Source organism: Eubalaena glacialis, chromosome 15 (genome assembly GCF_028564815.1).
Source record: "Eubalaena glacialis isolate mEubGla1 chromosome 15, mEubGla1.1.hap2.+ XY, whole genome shotgun sequence".
Classification (NCBI taxonomy): domain Eukaryota; kingdom Metazoa; phylum Chordata; class Mammalia; order Artiodactyla; family Balaenidae; genus Eubalaena; species Eubalaena glacialis.
The window spans coordinates 67,882,548-67,901,497 of record NC_083730.1 but is presented as its reverse complement, the minus strand read 5'-3'; the positions used below and the strand labels follow the sequence as shown (position 1 = coordinate 67,901,497).

The 18,950-nt window shown below is 61.0% G+C and overlaps 1 protein-coding gene across 1 annotated transcript; it reads left to right on the top strand.

Moving 5' to 3' along the window:
* Window positions 1-466: 466 nt before the first annotated feature.
* Window positions 467-16,378, top strand: GGT1 (gamma-glutamyltransferase 1). Its single transcript, XM_061169805.1, has 15 exons — window positions 467-499; window positions 3,772-3,844; window positions 5,664-5,832; window positions 6,373-6,535; window positions 7,161-7,291; window positions 7,440-7,526; window positions 10,282-10,474; window positions 10,714-10,871; window positions 11,805-11,954; window positions 12,361-12,497; window positions 14,840-15,027; window positions 15,208-15,335; window positions 15,431-15,543; window positions 15,615-15,728; window positions 16,067-16,378. Exons 4-15 carry the CDS (start codon window positions 6,375-6,377, stop codon window positions 16,211-16,213), a joined length of 1,707 nt encoding a protein of 568 aa, XP_061025788.1. The 5' UTR covers window positions 467-499; window positions 3,772-3,844; window positions 5,664-5,832; window positions 6,373-6,374; the 3' UTR covers window positions 16,214-16,378.
* The last annotated feature ends 2,572 nt before the right edge of the window (window positions 16,379-18,950 follow it).

Here is an 18,950-nt window from a genome sequence, read left to right as displayed (position 1 = left end):
TCTGCAGCCCCGGGGGTGGGGGAGAGGGCATCCCCTGACCAAGAACTCTAGAGAAAACGTCAGGCTTCTCAGACCTGGCGGGGCCTCTGATGCTCACACACCCACCCCTGTTGGTGGAGGCATCTGGCTGTGCCCCAGCACTGTGGGACCCCTCTTTGGATATTGTACGTGGCCAGGAGTTCTCCTCCTCCCAGAGGACCCTTGGCCTAACTGGCCTCTGCCTGAAACCCAGCCTCATGTAGCCCTACCGAGGCCCTCAAAGCTCAGGTCTCTTATGCAGGGTTTGGGACCCCACTGGGCTTGAAGAGGCTACCCGCTGTCCCAGGTCACACAGCCCCAGGGACAGGACCAGGAACCAGTCCTCTTCCCACCTGGAAAGGTTCCTGTGCCTTTAAAGCCTCCCCCCACTCAGGCCAGCAGGGGGAGGGAGGGGAGGAGCTGGGCACTGGGGACTCTGCTCTGTGCTGGAGTACAGAAGGAGGACCAGCCTTGCAGCCAGGTGAGCTGGGGCAGGATGGGCGTCTGGCTGTACCCCAGTGCTATGTGACCCTGAAGCTCAGCTCACCATCTCTGAGCTGCTGGACATCGTAGGAGTGGGGAGCTCAGGCTTGGGGCCTCTCGGGGGCATCTGGAGGACTGGGTTCCAGCCCCAGCTCTGTTATGTCCTGGCTGTGCTCTGGAGGAGTCCCCCGTCCTCTCTGGGCCTCAGTTTATACACCTGCGTCATGGGAGTGAGCTGCCCTTCAGGGTGATGGGGGTGGGGCTTGTGTGGACGGATCCTGCAGAGGGGTCGCACGGATGGGCAGAGCCTTAGGCCCTTGGTCTGACTGGGTCTGGGCTGGGAGCCTCTGTTTCTTTTCCAGTAAGTGGTTTTGAGGTTGCCTGACAAGGCTTTCTGGCTGACTCTGCTACAGTTGTGGGGTGGGTGGAGGAGTGTGGGGAAGTGGGCTTCTTGGATTGAGAGGGAGGAGGGCAGTGTGGAGAAACTGAGGCCCAGAAGGATGGGGCAGCCTGGGGTGGTGGTGGGGTCACTGAGGTGGCGGGTCTGGAGTGGAGGCGAGTGGTGATGGGGGCTGAGGCGCTGTGTCCTCGGGCCACATCTGCTCCTCTCGGGCTCTGGTTTGCTCTCATGGTGGGGGTGGGGCATGGCCGGTACAAGTACAATGGGTGATTGCACAACTCCAGGGGGCGCCCGCCCCCTTGTGGTTATTGCAGGCATGTATAGCTATTTCGACAGGTTTCTGGCAGGTAGTGGTTATCAGGTCTTGGGGAAGGAGCCTTTTTCTAATTCTCAACCCTATTCCACCAGGGTGGGCAGCAAGGGAGACAGATCCCAAATCCGGTCTGGGTCATGGTAAGCTTCCTGCCCAGAGCTGTGTTCTCATACCTAGGGGACATCACTCCTCACTGTGGGCATTGGTGATAAGGAAGGTGAAGGGGTGCCTACCTGTCCATCCATGTGCCTCCAGGGCCGAGTCGCTTCTACCTAAGCCTCGGCTTCCGGCCTGTGAATGGGTTTGGGGCTGTGCCCAGTTTCGCCCCTGTGACTCTGGGGTTGGAGGATTAACAGAGAGACCCCACGCTGTCTGCTCTGTCTCACTCTTCTTCATGCTCTCTTCTCTGCTGCGTCCTGGAACATGCTCACTCAGCCTAGATTCAGCATGGGTGTGTGTATGTGTGTGTATTGGGAGGGGGTGGTGCTGATGGCAGGGTCAGTATCTCTGGCTGGGTGAGGCTTGCATATTCCTGGGGGCAGAGAACTCACCACCTTTTGTGCCTAGGACAGGAGCCGTGGGGTCTGGAGGAGACCTCCAGCCCAGACCCACTGCCCCCAGGTCCCCTCTCTGCATGTGGGTGTGGGGGGCTGACTGGGACAGAATGTGACACACTTGATATGTGAGAAAGGGCTTTCTTTGTTCTGTACGTCATGCCTCAGTTGACATGGCCTTTGAGACACCTTCGCTTTTGTCTCCCCTCCGTAGAACCTGCAGCTGCTGCTGGGCTTCCTCCAACTTGCCTCAGCCCAGGGTTTTCCTGTTGAGGTCACCTGTGGGGTCTGGGTCATCCTCTGCCCACTCAGACCTTCTTCTTACCTTCCTGTCACTTCTGCCATGTCTCATGCCATCCCAGGCAGGGAGAAAACCATTGAGCAGCCTCAGGCAAGCTAGAGACAGAGCCCTGTGGCTCTCCACTGTAGACCCCTCCCAGCCGACTGAGCTGCAATGCAGCCATTCAGGCAGGACCAAATACCCTGATGTTCCTGGCTGATGTCCAGTCCTCGGGGACAAGTCTTGGGCCTTGGTCCCTGGATCCTGCCTTGTCCATCTTCTTAGTTACCCTGGTCTGCAGGGGAGGGGATAGTGTCTAGGGAAAGAGCTGTCATGGCACCCCCATCCCAGGGTCATGCTGGTTGAGGATTTCATGGTAGTGCATTGGGTGGGTTCCATGCCAAGCCCGCCCAAGGGCAGTTGAGTGACAGGACCAGGCCTGTTCTGGCTGTGTGACCCAGAGCAGGCAGCAATGTCTGGTCAGCCTCTACGTCTCCTTCTACCTATCAAATGGTGCAGCCTTGCGGGGTTATTGAGGATTAGATGTCACAGATGGGGGCTGTGGGGGCTCCTGGGCAGCTTCGGCACAGCGAGCTGGGGAGCGGGGGAGGGAGGCATGACTCAGGAAGTGGCTGATCCTTCTCCTTGGCTGACGAGGGCCAAAGGGGGATGGGGTAGTGTCCAAGTTCCCTGGGGCGGGTCTGCAGCTGCTCCTGACTCTGGACTCCTTGGTGGGCTGGTCAGGGACATGCAGCAACTTGGGGCAGGTATGGGGTAGCCAGGTGTGCACTGGTGGGCTGTGTGACCTTGGACCCGCTCTGGCTGTCTCTGGGCCCTGCCTTTCCAGGCTGTTTAGGTGGTTCCTTGAGCCTGGGGCACTAATGTTCCCGGATAGGTGGTGGAACCTTCCGGACTTGAAGCCCTGGGCCGTGCTCCAGGGAGGTACCCTTGCCGTCCAGCTGTGGGGTGTGGTGAGCCGCTCAGGTCTGGGTTCTGCTCTGGTGCTGGTGACACCCCTGCTCCACGGCCTCAGGAACCATCTCTGGGACACCATGTCTGGCCCTGGAGTTCAGATACTCTGAACAAGGACAGGGCAAGCCTGTGGGGGACACCCACCCTTTGGAGGGGCCTGAGTCCAGGAGGAGGAATGCCTGGCCTCTGTCGCCACACCTCGCCTTCCCCATTGGGGCCACACCCCTTGCCTGCTGCCACCATCCAGGGGACCCCAAGGGTCACTGCTGACAGCACCTCCCACCTCCAGGGCCCTCCCAGGGCTGCGTGAACTTTAGTCACCTGGCAATAGGCCGAGTCTCTGTGCCTCCTTGTTGCCATGACATGACAGCAGCCTCCGGCCATCCTCCCTGCCAGGCCAGACCTCTCTTTGAGGACCGCCGCTCTCCACCTACTCTGACGTACACAGGGATTCTAGGTGCCCCCTGGCAGGCCTCTCCCCCTCTCCCCCCCACGCCTCCCACCCCCATCCCCCACCCCCTGGACTAGGTGAGCACGTGAGTTCCTCCGGCCCCTCCTGCTCCTTTCCTGCCTCTGCTCCTCCTGGGAGGAGCCCACCCCCACCCCAGATCCCAGCCCAGCTCTGAGGCCCCCTGAGGAGCTCTGCCCGGGCCGCAGGCGTGGCTCTGGGCGGCTCCTGGGAGTGGGGGTGCCTGGCCTACACTGTGGCCAAGACTTTCCCAGGCAGACAAATCTGCCTCTTCCTCCCCAGCCAGTGTCCCAGCCCAGAGCTGTCTTCTGAGGAACAGGGGCTGTCCTGGGCCCCCGCTACCCCCAGGCCTCAGGTAAGCCCACCGGGGTCAGGAGGAGCAGGGTCGCTATTGGAGGTCAAGCACCCGCTCTCTGGCCTCAGTTTCCCTTCCTGACACTGATTTGGGTGAGAGCCAGTCCTCTGGGCTTGGACGTTGTTTTAGTGAGGCTGAGAAAAACGTGTGTGGGGGATGGGAAACGGAAGCACAGTCACCCAGCAGGGTGTCTTCCGCAGGGCTGGGATGGCTGCCTATGGGGGGCTGAGTCAGGCCTCCCTGCTGCCCTGCCCAGGGAGAAGGGGACGGGTCAGTGCGGCCCACCCCTCCACCCACTCCCTGGTAGACTGAGCCTCGCAGGGTACCCCCTGCCCTTTGGGGAGCCCACTTGGGCCCTTGGGTGGAAGGATGCACAGGCAGATGGTTGAGGGGGGCCGGAGCGTGGGCCTCAGGAGGTCTTGGCTGGCTCGTCTAGGGGCCTGAGGGTGGAGAGGAGGACCCAGAGTTGTGGGGGTGGGGTCTCAAGCCCAGGAGAAATGAGGCCATGCCCCCAAGCTGCCCAGAGTGGCCTGACCCAGTGGACAGGACTGGGGGGCCTCCTTGATGGGTGGGGCTGTGCCTGTGCTGGGGAGGGGGGCACAGGCCCCTGTCCTGCCCCGCCCACCCCGCCGCATATGATGGGAAAGTTCTAGGTCTGGAACAGATGCCTCAGGTTGCCGGCCCAGCTCCCGAAGTCCCGAGGTTCCGCAGACCTCCCAGCACAGCTGCCTCCATCAGGAACCCTTAACCCTGACCTGGCCCCCTGCCAGGGCCCGGGGTACGCCCTGAGAGCTGTCAGGCCTGGCAGAGGGCATGGACTGTCCTCAGGGCAGCGGTGGCGGCAGGACCTGACTGGCTCCTTGGAGAGAGCCTTGCCTTCTAACTGCTTTTCCAAGGACTGAAGAGCAGGCAATGCTGGTGGGGGATGGGAGGGTGTCCAGCGAGAAATGGTGGTGCCTAGATTCGGTCAAGGTGGTCAAGACAGAGAGGAGAGCTGGCTTGGACCCTGCTGGGGGTGTGGGGTGGTCGTCTGCTGTGTGACCACCCCCTGAGCCTGGGGAGGAGAAAGCCCTTCTGTGCTGGGGTCTGGATGCCCCCACATTGGGTGGGACTCCATTCCTAGACCAGCTCTAGGAGACCCTGTGAATAGGGACAGGGTAGCCAGAGGGCTTCCAGCCCTGGGCTCTCCAGCAGACATCGCCCTTTGGAGGGAACTGAGTCCGGGAGAGGGGGCACCCTGCCTCTGTCACCACACCTCTCCTCCCCCGTTGGGGTCACACCCCTCTCCTGCTGCCATTGCCACGGGGACCCCAAGGGTTACTTCCATCCCTCCCTCACAGCCTGGCAGGAAGTCAACAGGGAAATAAATGGCGAGTGGAGGCTGACCGTCTCCCCTCTGCCATATGCAGGCCTCCAGGCACCCCCAACATAGCCAACACTTACCTAACACTTCACGCTTTCCAACCCACTTCATCTTCACAATACTCCCAGCAGGCCCTTCTGTCATTCCACTGGACAGATGGTCAGATGGTCAGTGACTTACCCAAGGTCCCACGCAGGTGAGACGGGGCAGGCTGGCCCCAGAGCCCGCGCTCCATCCCCTTGGCTGACACACTGGCCCGCACCCCTTGGTCACGTGACAGCTCCCTGCCCTGCTCTGTGTAACCCCCTTGCTGCGCAGGGGAGAAATGCACTGTGGGGACGGAATATTCACCAACATGGGAGTGGCTGACAGAGTTCATCAGAGGCAGAGACACCTCACATTGCTCCCCGGAGGGCCGGGCCCAGCCCGCTTCAGAGACACCTGCTCCATTTTCAGGAGAACGAGCAGACTGCATGGTCCGGGAGTCTCCCTGGAGCAGATTCTGTGGCCACAGTCTCCTGCAGAGCGTGAAGGAGACCCCAGTTATTTCTCCGGCCTGTTCAGCCAAAACCATCTTTTGTGGCCACCTCCCCGGGAGGCTCAGGGCTCCCACCCGCCAAGGAAGGTAGGCTCTGGTCCCGCGGTGGCTCATCTGATGATTTCAGGAGACTGTGGGTGCCCCCTTTGAGGGCACAACAAAAGCTGAACCCCACGCTCTGTGGCAGGTCACTCTGGGGACCCAAGGACAGTGCTGGGAAGGAATCAGGCCAGGCCTGTGCCTCCCGGAGTGACCTGCTTGGTGGTGGAGGGCTCTTCCACTGTGAGGAGACAGACAAGGTCCTGCAGGATCAGGGGCTCCTCTCCGGAAGTGAAATCCGGGGGGCTCCCTGCTGGAGATGGGGTCCTTACCGGGAGGGGGCCCCGAGGATAAGCAGGAGGATTTGCGGGGGCAGAGGTAGGACCAGGAGCTTCTGGCAGAGGGAGTGGCCTGAGCAAAAATCTGGGGGCTGGGTGGCCCATGCATTCTGCGGGCCGGAAGGAGACATGAGGACATATTTCTGAGACTCGACTTTGTGCTGTGCCCTGCGGGACGAGGATGTGCCCAAGGCCAGGTCAGCAGTGGTCCCCCTGACCTTCTACCCTCCCATCCCCCATGCCCGCCAAGCCATGAAGAAGCAGTCCATGCTGCTGGCCCTGGTGGCCGTGGTCCTAATGCTCCTTATCATTGGCCTCTGCGTCTGGCTGCCTGAGACCTTCAAGCCCCACAGCCACGTGTACCCCAGAGCTGCCGTGGCCGCGGATGCCAAGCGCTGTTCAGAGATCGGGAGGTGAGTGGGGCAGGGTGTGGGGGCACAGGCCCTGGAAGACAGCCACCGTAAGTGGACCTGGGCAAGACCCTCGCCTCTCTGGGACTCGGTTTCCCCACTGGTAAACGGGCTGCCTGGATGAGGGGTGTTCGGTGTGCGTGGAGCTGCCTATCCTGTCCTTGGACCTTCTCAGCAGCTTCTGGTCAGGGGAGAAGGGGACACTTGCCCCGAGAGCAGGGTGTGGGTCTCCCAGTGTCCAGCTGAGCCCTTTTCTCAGTTCAAGGGTGTCTGTCTCTTCAGATAAACTCTGCTGTTTCATTTTTAGACCCCTAGCTCACATGTACAAAGATCAATTCTCACTTAAAAACTTAAACAGAAAAAAGATGTTATTAATAAAAAGTAACAATTTCCCCTTTTTTTCCAATTATAAAAGTCACGTACATCTGTTTGCTTGAAAAAGAGGAACATTTAAGCCCATTGGTTTTAGAATACAACAATTTTTTACATTAAAAAATAAAAAACTATGGGCTCCTCTCCATCCTCCTTTGGGCAGGGTGGCCAGGCGGTGGGGAGGTGTGCGGCGGGGTGCGCATCTCGGAGGGTAGAGAGCCCGCCGGCTCTCACTCCCGGCATGTGCCACTGGCAGGGATGCATTGCTGGACGGCGGCTCAGCGGTGGATGCTGCCATTGCGGCCCTGCTGTGCGTGGGGCTCATGAACGCACACAGCATGGGCATCGGGGGTGGCCTGTTTCTCACCATCTACAACAGTACCACACGTGAGTGGCTGGCAGGGTGGGAGGTGAATGGCGGGGCTGCCTGCCTCAGGCTGCACTTGGGCTGGGCAGGCAGAGCTGGGCAACTCCTAGGTTCACAGAAGTGAGGGGCTGGTGTTGGTCTGGACTGCCCACATGCTTCTCCTTCCAGGAAAGGCTGAGGTCATCAACGCCCGAGAGGTGGCCCCTCAGCTGGCCTCTGCCGGCATGTTCAACAGCTCAGAGCAGTCAGAGGAAGGTGAGTGCAGGCTCGGTGTGGGTGCAGGGCCAGGATGAGCTGCTGGAAGGCATGAGCACACCCCCACCCTCCATATTCCCCCCCACCCCATCTGGGGCTGGGAGTGGCTCTGGCAGTCCCATCCCATCCCTTCCTGGCCCCACAAAACCCTCCATAATGATTGGTCAAGCCCATCATCACAGAGGGTAAAGAGAGCTTCTGTTATTTCTGCTCAGGCCCCTCCAGGGCCACCCGGAGCTAGAACACGGAGAGAGTGATTACTATTACAACAGCTTGCATGTGCCGGGGGTCCTGGGGACAGCACTCTGCTCAGCCCTTTTCACCAATGAGCCCCTTGAATCCTCCCTGTACGCTTGGCAGGGGGAGCTTGGTGTTGATTCCCATTTTACAGGTGGGGATGCTGAGGCCCAGAGAGGTCATGTAAACTGATTAAGGTCACACAGCTGGATGGTGGTAAAGCTGGGATTGAACCCAGGCTATCTAAACCCTGGGTTTTTAAAGGGCATCCAAGTCATTCATTCGTTCGTTCATTTGTTCATCTGTGGGGATAGCTCTCTAGAATATGGGAAGGAGTCTCTTTTTTCTAACCTGTCCTTAAGCCAAGAAGGAAATCCCTGCAACTCCCCAGGCAGCCAAGGGAAATCAATGGCCACCAGGGGGCGCCCCTGCAAGGACCCCCAGTGGATTGCAGGATGAGGTTGGAGGGAAGGAGGGGTGGGGATTAAAGGCCATAGTGGGTCTGAACCCCTCCTGGAGGCTCTGCAGGACCCCTCCTGCAGGTGGAACCCTGGGTAGGGTGCTGAGAGCAGCCGTTTTGGAATCCCCTCCAACACAGTCTTTGAATTTTTACCCATTGGGAAACTCAGTGTAGAAATGAAATCATTCAGAGTGTGGGAATCTTACAGACTTAGCACCTTTGGATGCTTGGAATTCACATATTTAACTAGGGCTTGTTGGGCACCTCCTACAGCATCAGGGGCTGTTCCCTAAGCCAGTAGAAACAAAGGTAACAGGTGAAATGCACATTCCAGGTGGAGCAGGGAGAGATAGCACACATGGGTGTGCCATGTGCCACAGCACTGCCTGGGAAGCAGAGGTGGGAAGGGTTGGAGGGCTTGTGGGTTCATCAGGTACCCTGGTCAGGGCATGTGAGCAAAGACCCAGAGGCTGGGGCTGGGGGCAGCCGTGGGGGTGTCTGGGGAGAAAGAGGAGGACACAGGGTCAGGTAGAACAGCCCAGGTCATGTTGGACCTCGTGGGTCATCATGTCTGAGTGAGGTAAAGGTGTTCCCTGAGTTGGAGGGGGAACCTGGGTGGATCTGGCCGCTTTCTGATGGGACCCAGGCTGCTGTGAAAGAGGGGGAGCAAGTTACCTGCCCATCAGGTGGCCCATCAGGATGTCACGGTGATAACCAGGGAGAGATGAAGTTGGCGGCTGGTGGCTGGGCCGAGCACACTTGGAGGGCGGAGCTGCAGATTTGCTGATGGGTTGGGTGTGATGCTCACCCAGGAGTCTCGGGTGAGTTGGGGTCTCAGGTCTGCACCTGGAAGGACAGGGTGGCCCTTACAGAGACCGGCAAGGTGTTAAGTTTGAGAAGCCTTTTTCAAGTGGGCAGGTGCATCCTCAGATCTGGCCATGAGGGGAGCAGGCCAAAGAGTCAGTTTGGGAGTTGTCAGCATGTAATGGACCCTGCAGCCTGACATGGAGGAGGACACCAAGAGTTGGTGCAGACAGAGGAGAGGGCAGGGAGATGCAGAAGTGACGCAGGAAGAGAGAGTGATGGGCCAGGTAAGATGAGAAAGAAACCCTGTGCTGGCAGCGTGGGTGTCACTGGTGACCTTGGTGAGAGTGTGGCATGAGAGCCTGATTGACCAAGGTCAGGGCAGCACTTATGTAAGGGGGAGGAATTGTGTGCTGGGTGTCAAACCTTCTGGGATGTGCCAATGTCGTAACAACCCGGCTCTTGGAACCTCATGCCCCACTTCAGGGTGGGAGAGGCAGCTAGAGAGCTGCAGCCGCCAAGCCTGGGAGTGGCCCCCTACCCTGCATCTCAGGGGTGAAAGCAGGAGGGTGCCTGGGAGCCAAGGCTGTGGCTGAAACTTTCTGGGTCAGTGCTGGCTTTAGGGCATGGCGGGGGCAGTGAGGCCTAGTGGGCAACCAGGGTCCAGGGCTCTGTTTCCAGGGGAATCATGGCTCCTCAAAGGACAGTGCTGGGAAACAAAACTCTTTATGGTCAGATAGGGAAACCGAGACCCAGAGAGGGGACAGGGCAGGGGTTCGGGCTCAGGTCCCAGTTGGGACAATGGAAGAGAGGAAGAGATGCCCTTGCTTTGGGACCAGCCCAGCCTTGAGAGTGGCCTGGGCTTGTGCTGGGGGCTTTGGCGGGTTTTGGAGGAACACTTGAGTCTTATGGGATGAGGAGCCTCATGGCCTAGGAGGCTCAAACTGAGAGATGGTGAGGTCTGGCTTCCTTATACTCTCGCTGTGCAACCATGGGCCTGGCACAGGATTTCAGACACGGTGGCACGTGCGGAGACAGGCATCCAGGCCTGGGACAGCGGGACCCAGCACACGTGCTACCGCCCCTCCCTCCTGTGCCCTCATCAGACAGCCGAGCTGAGCCACACTCATGCCTGCTGAGTCCCGACGTGACCTAAAAAATCTATGTCCTTCCTGAGCCTCACTGGCCCCACCTGGGGATGTGCCTGGAACATCCCCCTTGTGGAGCCACTAGCTGTGTCCCTCTCCTTCGCAGGTGGGCTGTCGGTGGCGGTTCCAGGCGAGATCCGCGGCTATGAGCTGGCACACCAGCGGCACGGGCGGCTGCCCTGGGCTCGCCTCTTCCAGCCCAGCATCCAGCTGGCCCGCCAGGGCTTCCCTGTGGGGAAGAGCTTGGCGGCAGCCCTGCAGAAAAGCCAGGCTGCCATCCAGCGGCACCCTGAGCTGTGGTACGTCTACGGTCCCTACTGGTGGGCATGAGTGGGTGGCACTTTCAGGAACCTGCGCTGAACGGGGGACCAAATCCCTGCCCGTTCTGAGCCTGTGGGTGGGGTCCCGGCCCCACCTGGGCTGGATTCTGTGGACAGGGGCACCCCATCCTTTGTTCTCTTGTGTGTGTGTGTGTGTGTGAGGGGGGTGGCTGAGTCCGCCCCACCTGCCTGCCTCATGGGAGCCCCCTCTGCCCCAGCGAGGTGTTCTGCCGGGATGGGAAGGTGCTGCGGGAGGGGGACCGAGTGACCATGCCTCGGCTGGCCGACACCTACGAGACGCTGGCCTTGGAGGGCGCTCAGGCTTTCTACAACGGGAGCCTCACGGCCCAGATTGTCAAGGACATCCAGGAGGCCGGTGAGCGGGCGACCTCAGGGGCCTGGGGCCAGGAACTCCACAGCGGGAACACTGAGCCTGGGGTCCTTGGGTCCTACCTGGCCTGGACACTGGGCCCTCAGGGAGTATCTGGCAGGGGAGGGTCACAGATGCGTCTGCAGTTAATGACAGGCCACACGGATCCACAGCTCCTGGTTAAGTCAAAGCTGAGAGAAACCCTGCAGTCCAGGAGAGAAAACCCTGGTGGGGGGAATGCAGGTGTAGGCAGGAGCCAGGGTTGGGGAAGCGCTAAAGTACAGACCCTGGAGGACTTCCTGGAGGAGGTGGTGCCTGAGCCACAGGTGAGGTTGGACTTTGTAAGCAGAGAGAACAGTTTGAGGCCTGGAGAGAGGGCTTTTAATTCTCCAGGAGGATCACAGGGGATGAGGGTGGGCTTGGTGAGCGAGGCATGGGAGGGGCTGCATGCAGGCCCTGCGGTTGGGAACTTGTGGGCAGGTTCTCATAGGTTCAGGAGCCCCATGCTGCCTCTCCCTCACTGAGCCATGGCCTCTTCATGTTAGTTTTGCTAGTGTGTCAGGGAGGAGGGTGATTAGCATGTTGACCTTTACCACTGACGTCAGAAATTAGCCTGTAAATACTTTGTATGTCTGGAGCCATTTCCCTAGAGAATTAAGAGCTTCCCTCCACCCACCCATTAGTCATAGGAGGAGGGGACTGGGGGGCGGAGGTAGGGGAAGTGGGGGATGGGAGCAGATATTTCCCACTTAGAGAAGATCCTCTGGCCGCCAAGAGGACAGACGACAGACCGAGAGGCCAGTGGGGCAGCAGGTGGAGGGCGCTGGCCTGGACCTGGCCAGGGGGAGGTGGCACCATCAGGGAGGTCTGGGATTAGACAGGGCTCCCCGCTTGATGGCCCCCCAGAAGTGTGCCCCATCTCCGTGTCACCCCATGCAGGGGGCATCGTGACGGCCGAGGACCTGAACAACTACCGCGCAGGGCTGATTGAGCACCCACTCAGCATCAGCCTCGGGGACAGCCAGCTCTATGTGCCCAGTGCCCCGCTCAGCGGGCCAGTGCTGGCCCTCATCCTCAACATCCTCAAAGGTCAGCTGCCCTCCGTGGCCCTGCAGAGCAGCGTCCTGGGTGTGGGCACAGCCGTGCGAGGTCTCGGGGTCACAGGGTGGCTCTCAGTGCCAGAGTTCACGCTGGGCGGCCTGGTCCAGAGGGCACGTCTGGTAAATCTGAGTGGTCATCTGTGACCCCGTGGACTGGGTAGCCCTGTGGCTGACATGCGAGGCCCAGACCTGGGGGACCCTTGCTTCCTTCCATCCTTCCCCGCCTCCCAAGCAGCCACTGCTGTTGGTTATTAAACGTCACCCTTCTCAAGGTGAACCAAGCGGGTCAGGGAGGCGTGGACCACCCCCCCCTCCAGGGCACTCAGCTGTCCTGGCCGAGCTGGGATGTCCCGGGGCCACCAGGACCACCAACCTGCCCGGCTCTGCCCAACCAGGGTACAACTTCTCCCGGGCGAGCGTGGAGACGCCCGAGCAGAAGGGCCTGACCTACCACCGCATAGTGGAGGCCTTCCGGTTTGCCTACGCCAAGAGGACCCTGCTTGGGGACCCCAAGTTTGTCAATGTGACTGAGGTAAGGGGCAGGGGCTGGCCTTCGATGGGTGGGGGGCCTACCATGGAGATGCCAGGAGGGTTCCCCTGGCCACCCCAGCCTCACTCAGGCTTTATTCATCTATTTCTGCCACTGACTTGCCCTCGGGCCTACTGTGTGCTGGGATGGACTGTTGACCCTGAGTCCTGGCCTCTGCCCCACGGAGCTCACAGGGTGGGAGAGACAGACTTGTCAGTGAGTGATAGTGCCCTCCTCTGCCACACTCCAACCTCGGGGCCTTTGCATGTGCTGTGTCCTTGGCCTGGAAGGCTCTGGAGTGGTCAGTGCCGAGGTGAGGAATGCACAGGGGCATCACAGCCCTCGGGGTGGAGGAGGGTGGATTCAGGGGAGGGGACCAGTGTTCCAGGTGGGCAGAGGCCCCGGCCACATGCTCCCTGGTCACACCCAGGAGCTAACTTCCCAGATCCCCACCCAGGCCCTGCACTGCCCGACCCACCCACTCGCCAGGTGCCCCGGCTCCAGGCTGGACCTCCACCTCCACCCCGATCACATCCCTCATTACCTACTTGGGTCCCCCCCTCCCTGCAAGGTAGACCCGCAGACCCCCTCACACTGACCTGTGACCTCCCGCAGCTGCTCAGCAGCCCCTCTTCTCTTTCCCGGGGATGATTTTGTACTCACTGCTCCCCACCTCAGCACCTGGCATCCCTGAGGTGGTGGAAGCCACTGCATCATGCCCCTCTTTGCCCTCCCTCCCGGCTGAGACTGGCCTTCTGCTCATCCACTCTCTGACTCTGCACGCCCTTCCTACGTTGCTGCTCTCCCTCCTGGGTTCCCAGTCTATCCTTTCTGATGGGTCATTCCCGAAAGAGGTGTACGGTTGTGGGTCCAGAACCCTCCAGCTGCTGCCCCGTCCCTCTGCTCCCCCTTGGGGCAACCTTGGCCGCCACCTGGAGCCCTCTCTCCTCGTGCCCGCCCTTCCTCCCTCCACACCTGCGCTGCCAGGTTCTGAGACCAGCCTCCGTTTCCCCTTCGGTCCACTCTCTGCAGCATCTCACCACGTTCACCAGCACCTCCCTCCCTTGACTTTTTAATTTGCAAGGTTATGGACGTTTTGGCACATTTCCTTCCTCTCTCCCCGTCTCCATCCGTCTCCCCCTTGCTCTCCCTGTTTTTTCCTTGTTAGATGCCTGGTCGGCCTTTCCCCAAGGGTCCCATCCGTGTCTTGAGGCCCCGAGCCCGTCAAGCTCACACCTGCTGTTGCTGTCACGTCTGCCGTCTCTTAGCCTCAATGGACCCCCTGGGCTGTTTTGTTGATTTTAAGGCCCAGGGCAGTTGTCTTTTAGGATGTCCCAATTCCTGGATTCAACCCTGTTTCCTTGGAAGTAGATTCAGGCTGAACGTTTTCCCCTTGGATTAGTCACTTAATTCATGGGTGTTGCTGGAACCTTCTGGAGGCATTTCCTCTGCTCAGCCTCCTGCGCCCTGCCTTGCCCATGAACTCAACACATCAGGTGTGGCCCATCACCCACCTGAGACAGATTCTTCAGGGTCCGACGAGCTCCTGTCCCAAATCAGGCTCCCAACCTTCCCCAGTTAGCGGCCACTATAGACTGAAGATTTGGGGCCTTTCTCCGTTCCTCTTTTCCACCTGGTGAGCCCCCAGCATCTCTCACCTGGTGGATATCATAGCCTCCCAGTTGGGTTTCACCCCCACACAGCTGCCGGAGGGATAACACCCATCAGCTGCTCACTCCTCTGCCCTAAGCACCGGTGGCTTTGAAGTCCTTATAGGGCTTGTAAGGACCTATGGGATCAGCCCCTGCTGGCATCTTCAACCTCCTCTCTCCCTAACCCCATTCACTGTGTCTGCCTGTCACTCACAGGCCTGCCTCAGGGCCTTTGCATTACCATTCAGGTGGCTTTTTCAGATATTACCTTCTCTGGGAAGCCCTCCCTGACCACTCTGCTCCCACCGCATCACACTCCACCCGCCTCACCTGGATTGTTCTTTCCAGCACATCCCTGCCTGCCTTTGTCTTCCCTGCTGTGAGGGTGGGGACCTGCGTGTCTGTTCCCTGCTGATCCCCCAGTGCTGGGCATGAAGTTACAAGCTCCCTGAATGAATGAATGATTGGATGCAATGAGAGTGGGGACTCCGAGGACGGACAGACATTCAGAGTTGCTGGACAGCAACAGAGACAGAGGCTGGGGAGAGGGGGTCAGACGGGCCACGTGAGACTTTGGGTGCAGGAGGGTTGTGGTCAGAGCCATGGTTGGGGGCTTCCTGAGAGCTGCTCGCACAAGCCCGTCCCCCTCCCCACCTCCCTCACCTCCTCAGGCCAGCTCTGGGGTCTCGGCAGGTGGTCCGCAACATGAGCTCCGAGTTCTTCGCTGCCCAGCTCCGGGCCCAGATCTCCGATGACACCACTCACCCGGACTCTTACTACGAGCCTGAGTTCTACACGCCGGATGACGGGGGCACCGCCCACCTGTCCGTGGTCTCGGAGGATGGCAGTGCCGTGTCGGCCACCAGCACCATCAACCTCTAGTAGGGCTGCTGGGCAGCCGGGTGGGCCGGGGCTGCCTGCGTGTCCTCGAAGGGGGGCTCCACATTGGTAGAGTGCTTGCCCCCACCTCCCCAGGGAGCGTGTTGGCACTTTGGTGGGCACGTGGGGCTGGTGGGACGGGGCAGGGGCGGGCACAGCTCTCTGACCCAGCTGGTCTGCAGCTTCGGTTCCAAGGTGCTGTCACGGGCCAATGGGATCCTGTTCAATGATGAGATGGATGACTTCAGCTCCCCCAACATCATCAACCAGTTCGGGGTGCCCCCCTCACCGGCCAACTTCATCACGCCAGGTGTGGGGCACAGGGCTTGGGTGGGGAGGGGGCTGGTGTCCCAGCAGGCAGCTGACCAGCTCCTCTGTCCCCTCCCTCCCACCGGCCGGCTGCAGGGAAACAGCCGCTCTCGTCCATGTGCCCGGCGATCATCGTGGGTCAGGACGGCCAGGTCCGCATGGTGGTGGGTGCCTCTGGGGGCACGCAGATCACCACGTCCACTGCACTGGTATGTGCCACCTGCCTGTGCCCCAGCCCCTTGCCCAGTGGGCTACACTGACCCCATCCCCTCATCTGCAGGCCATCATCCACAGCCTGTGGTTCGGCTACGATGTGAAGCAGGCAGTGGAGGAGCCCCGGCTGCACAACCAGCTTTTGCCCAACACCACGACGCTGGAGAAAGACATTGACCAGGTTTGGGGATGGTGCTGAGTCACACTGGGGGCCCCTGGGAATCCTGGAACAGGGCCTGGATCTCCTGAGTCATTGTGGAGTGGACGATGGCTGCTGTCCTCTGCCTGGGGCAGATGACCCTCATGCCCGCTGCCTGGGCCACTTTGCACCCCATGCTGTGAGGGCCAAGCCACCTGCTCCGATGAGACCCAACCGGCCCAGCTGCGCCCAACTTGCTCTTCGTGGCCACTCAGCCAGAAATGGCACCACCTGTGTCTGTGGAACCCATGCCCACACAGGTGTGGTTCAGACGGTGTCTTGGGCCCCCGTTGAGGCCTCCCTCTCCCTCCCACCCCCAGGCAGTGGCTGCAGCCCTGAAGACCCGGCACCACCACACCGAGGTCACTTCTACCTTCATTGCTGTGGTACAGGCCATTGTCCGCACAGCTGGCGGCTGGGCGGCTGCCTCAGACTCCAGGAAAGGCGGGGAGCCTGCGGGCTACTGAGCACTCAGGCAGGCAAGGTGGACCAGCTGCCCAGGGATGAGATGTCCGCTGGGAGTGGGACTTTGGGGGACATGCTTCCCCTGTGAGCGGCAAAGCAGTGCAATAAATGGGGGCTGCAGTGCCAGGCTCTGGGCGGTCTTGCCGGCCGGCTCCCAATTCCCTGGGCCTCAGCATCCTGTGTGAAGTGGGGCCACCTGGCAGGGAAGGATGGAGAGAAGGGATTCAGAGGTCTGGACAGCTCAGGCACTGGAGCCAGCCTCAGCATTTTCACTGGAACGGGGCGGGAGCTGGGGGTGCAGGGCTGGGGTGGGGGCCCAGGGTGGGCCATGCCAAGCACTGTTCTTCCTCACCCTGAGCCCCACGACGAGAGCCAGGCCACTTCTTCCCTGGGCTGGGCAGCAGCACTTCCCAGTGTCAGCCACCAGGGGACTCACGGCCCCGGCGTTTCCTCCGCGGATGCTGGGAACCCTGGTACCTCTTCAGCCCAGTGGGTGTCCAGCCTCACCATAACCAGCACACACTGAGGTGAAGCTGAGGTCTGGGTGGGGGTGGGATTGGGCAAGAGGCTGGAGCAAAACACGTTGGTCAGGGCCAGGCCCAGGGGGCTTTCCAAGCAGAAACCCAGAGTGAAACCCAAGCTGTGATCCACTCCAGAAGGAGGCCCGGTTCTCAGGGATCCGTGAACTGGAAGAGGTTGCCAAATCCCCAAGGGTCAGGGCTTGGACCAGCGCCCCAGGGAGGGTGGCTCTGGGTGAGGGAGAACCACAAGACGCAGCGCCCAGCCTCCCCCACCGGGGCCAGCCCCTCCCGCCCTCCCTCAGGGCCTCCTAACTCATCCTTTATACACAGTCGTAACGCCCGAGGTGAGGTGCTGGGAAAGACCTGGGGAGGTGGGCAGGGGCGAGGGGGTTCCAGCATGACAGCAAGACATCCCCTTGCCTAGTGAGCACCAGTGGGGGCCCCTGAGGGCAGGGGCACAGGGCTAGGAGAGCCCAGGTTTGGGCTCTCCTTCATGAGGCAGAAAATCCTGATGCTTCCAAAGTGCCCACAGGGAAACAGGGTGTTGGTCTGCAGAGTGCCCCCATGTCTGAGCCTTGAGCCCTGGAGGGTGACATCTCTGGGGTCCCTGGGGTATGGGGGGACAAGATGGAGGCTGAGCTGGTGGGGTGGGCAGGTCTCTCCTCATTTTAGCCCCAGAGGAAAGGCTGTGGCCAATTTGCAGGGGGAGAAGACTGAGGCCTGAGGGGTGGGCCTTGCTCCAGCAGAGGTGGGGGCTGGCCTGGAACTCCCTGGGCCCCAGCACGTGGACAGGGTGCACCCCAGTTCCCCAGCCGTTACGGGGTTCAGCTCCCCCCTGGGGCCTGGAGACGGCTTCCCCTCTCTTTCCTGCCCCTCATCTCCTGGACAGGGATGTCCAGGGCCCTTCCTGGCTGGGCCTCCCTGACCGTACTTCTGGCCAGCCCAGCACAATGCCTGTTCCTTCCCTGGGCCTTCGCTCTAGCGGTCCCTGCACCCTGGCCTCTGCATGACCAGGAAGGCAGGGGAGAGGGGGCGTTGTCCCACCCTGACCCCGCCGACCTCTCTGTCCCTGCTTCCTCTGCCTCCCGGGCTGGCCCTGGCCCAGGAATGCACTCTGGTTCCTGGTTGAGCAATGTCACTGTGGTTGGGGATCCGGTGGGGGTGGTGGGAGGTGCCCGCAGCCCTCCCCACCCCCCAAGGGTGCCCCAGTAGCCCCTCCAGCTCAGGCTGGCAGGGGCTTCGGACAGGGGGCCTGGCAGGCTCTGTGGCTGTGCGGGCACGTGCCTCAGTTTCTCTGCTGTGCCAGAAGGGGTAAAGAGACCTGGGGAGGGCAAAGCTCAGCTGGAAAGGAAGCTGGGAGAATGTGGGGGCTCTGGGGGACTCTGGGGGTGGGAGTCCAGCCCCTGCACCCCGTGCCTTGCTAAGTCTGGTCAAAGGGGGCACCTCGGGGGGCCCCCACTCTCCCAGCCACCTCCTAGCTGGGCACCCTGAGGCTTGGGCAGGGCAGGGTGCAGGCCGGTGCTCCCAGGAGAGGAGGCGCTGTCAGCTCAGGAAGAGGGAAGCAGACACGCCACCAGGGATGGGCAGAGATGCAGGTGGAAGGGAAGCCCGCTCCCTGAGGCCCAGTGGCATTTCCGGGACAGCAGGCCCCAGGGGTAGACAGTCCGGTGGGCACTGTGTGCCAAGGGCTGGACGCAGGCCCTGTCTGCATTCCCCACACAGAAGTCTTGTCCTGGGCATTTGGCGTTCCAGTCGCCTCCCCTGAGCAGACAGGAAAGCCAAGCCCCCTCCTGGTCACCCCTGGTCACCCCTTGCCACCCCCTGCCCTGGCTTCAGCTGAGCTGGGAGTTGAACTCGGGTCCTGATTGACATTGCCTTGGGTCCCCCTCCGTCTGCCTCTGGTCCCCTTTAGCCCCAGTGTCCTCTGGCTCTGAGGATGCTGCGGTGAGCTGCGGCTGGGCGGGGCCCCATGAAGAGGAGGTGAGTTGGGGTTCTGCCCTGGCCCCCTGCCCCACTGAGCCTGATCCAGGGGAGGGTCCTGGGCAGGCCTGCACTCTGCTGTCCTGGCTTTGCTGGGAACCGGGGAGCAGCCATGGGGTCCTGGGAGCCCTGCACCCCAGCTTCCCCCGGGAAGCCAAGCAGGCACCAAGTCCTCACACACACAGGACGGGACAGGGTAGCCCTGGGCATTGGCAGCCGGTGGGAGGGGTGATTGTAC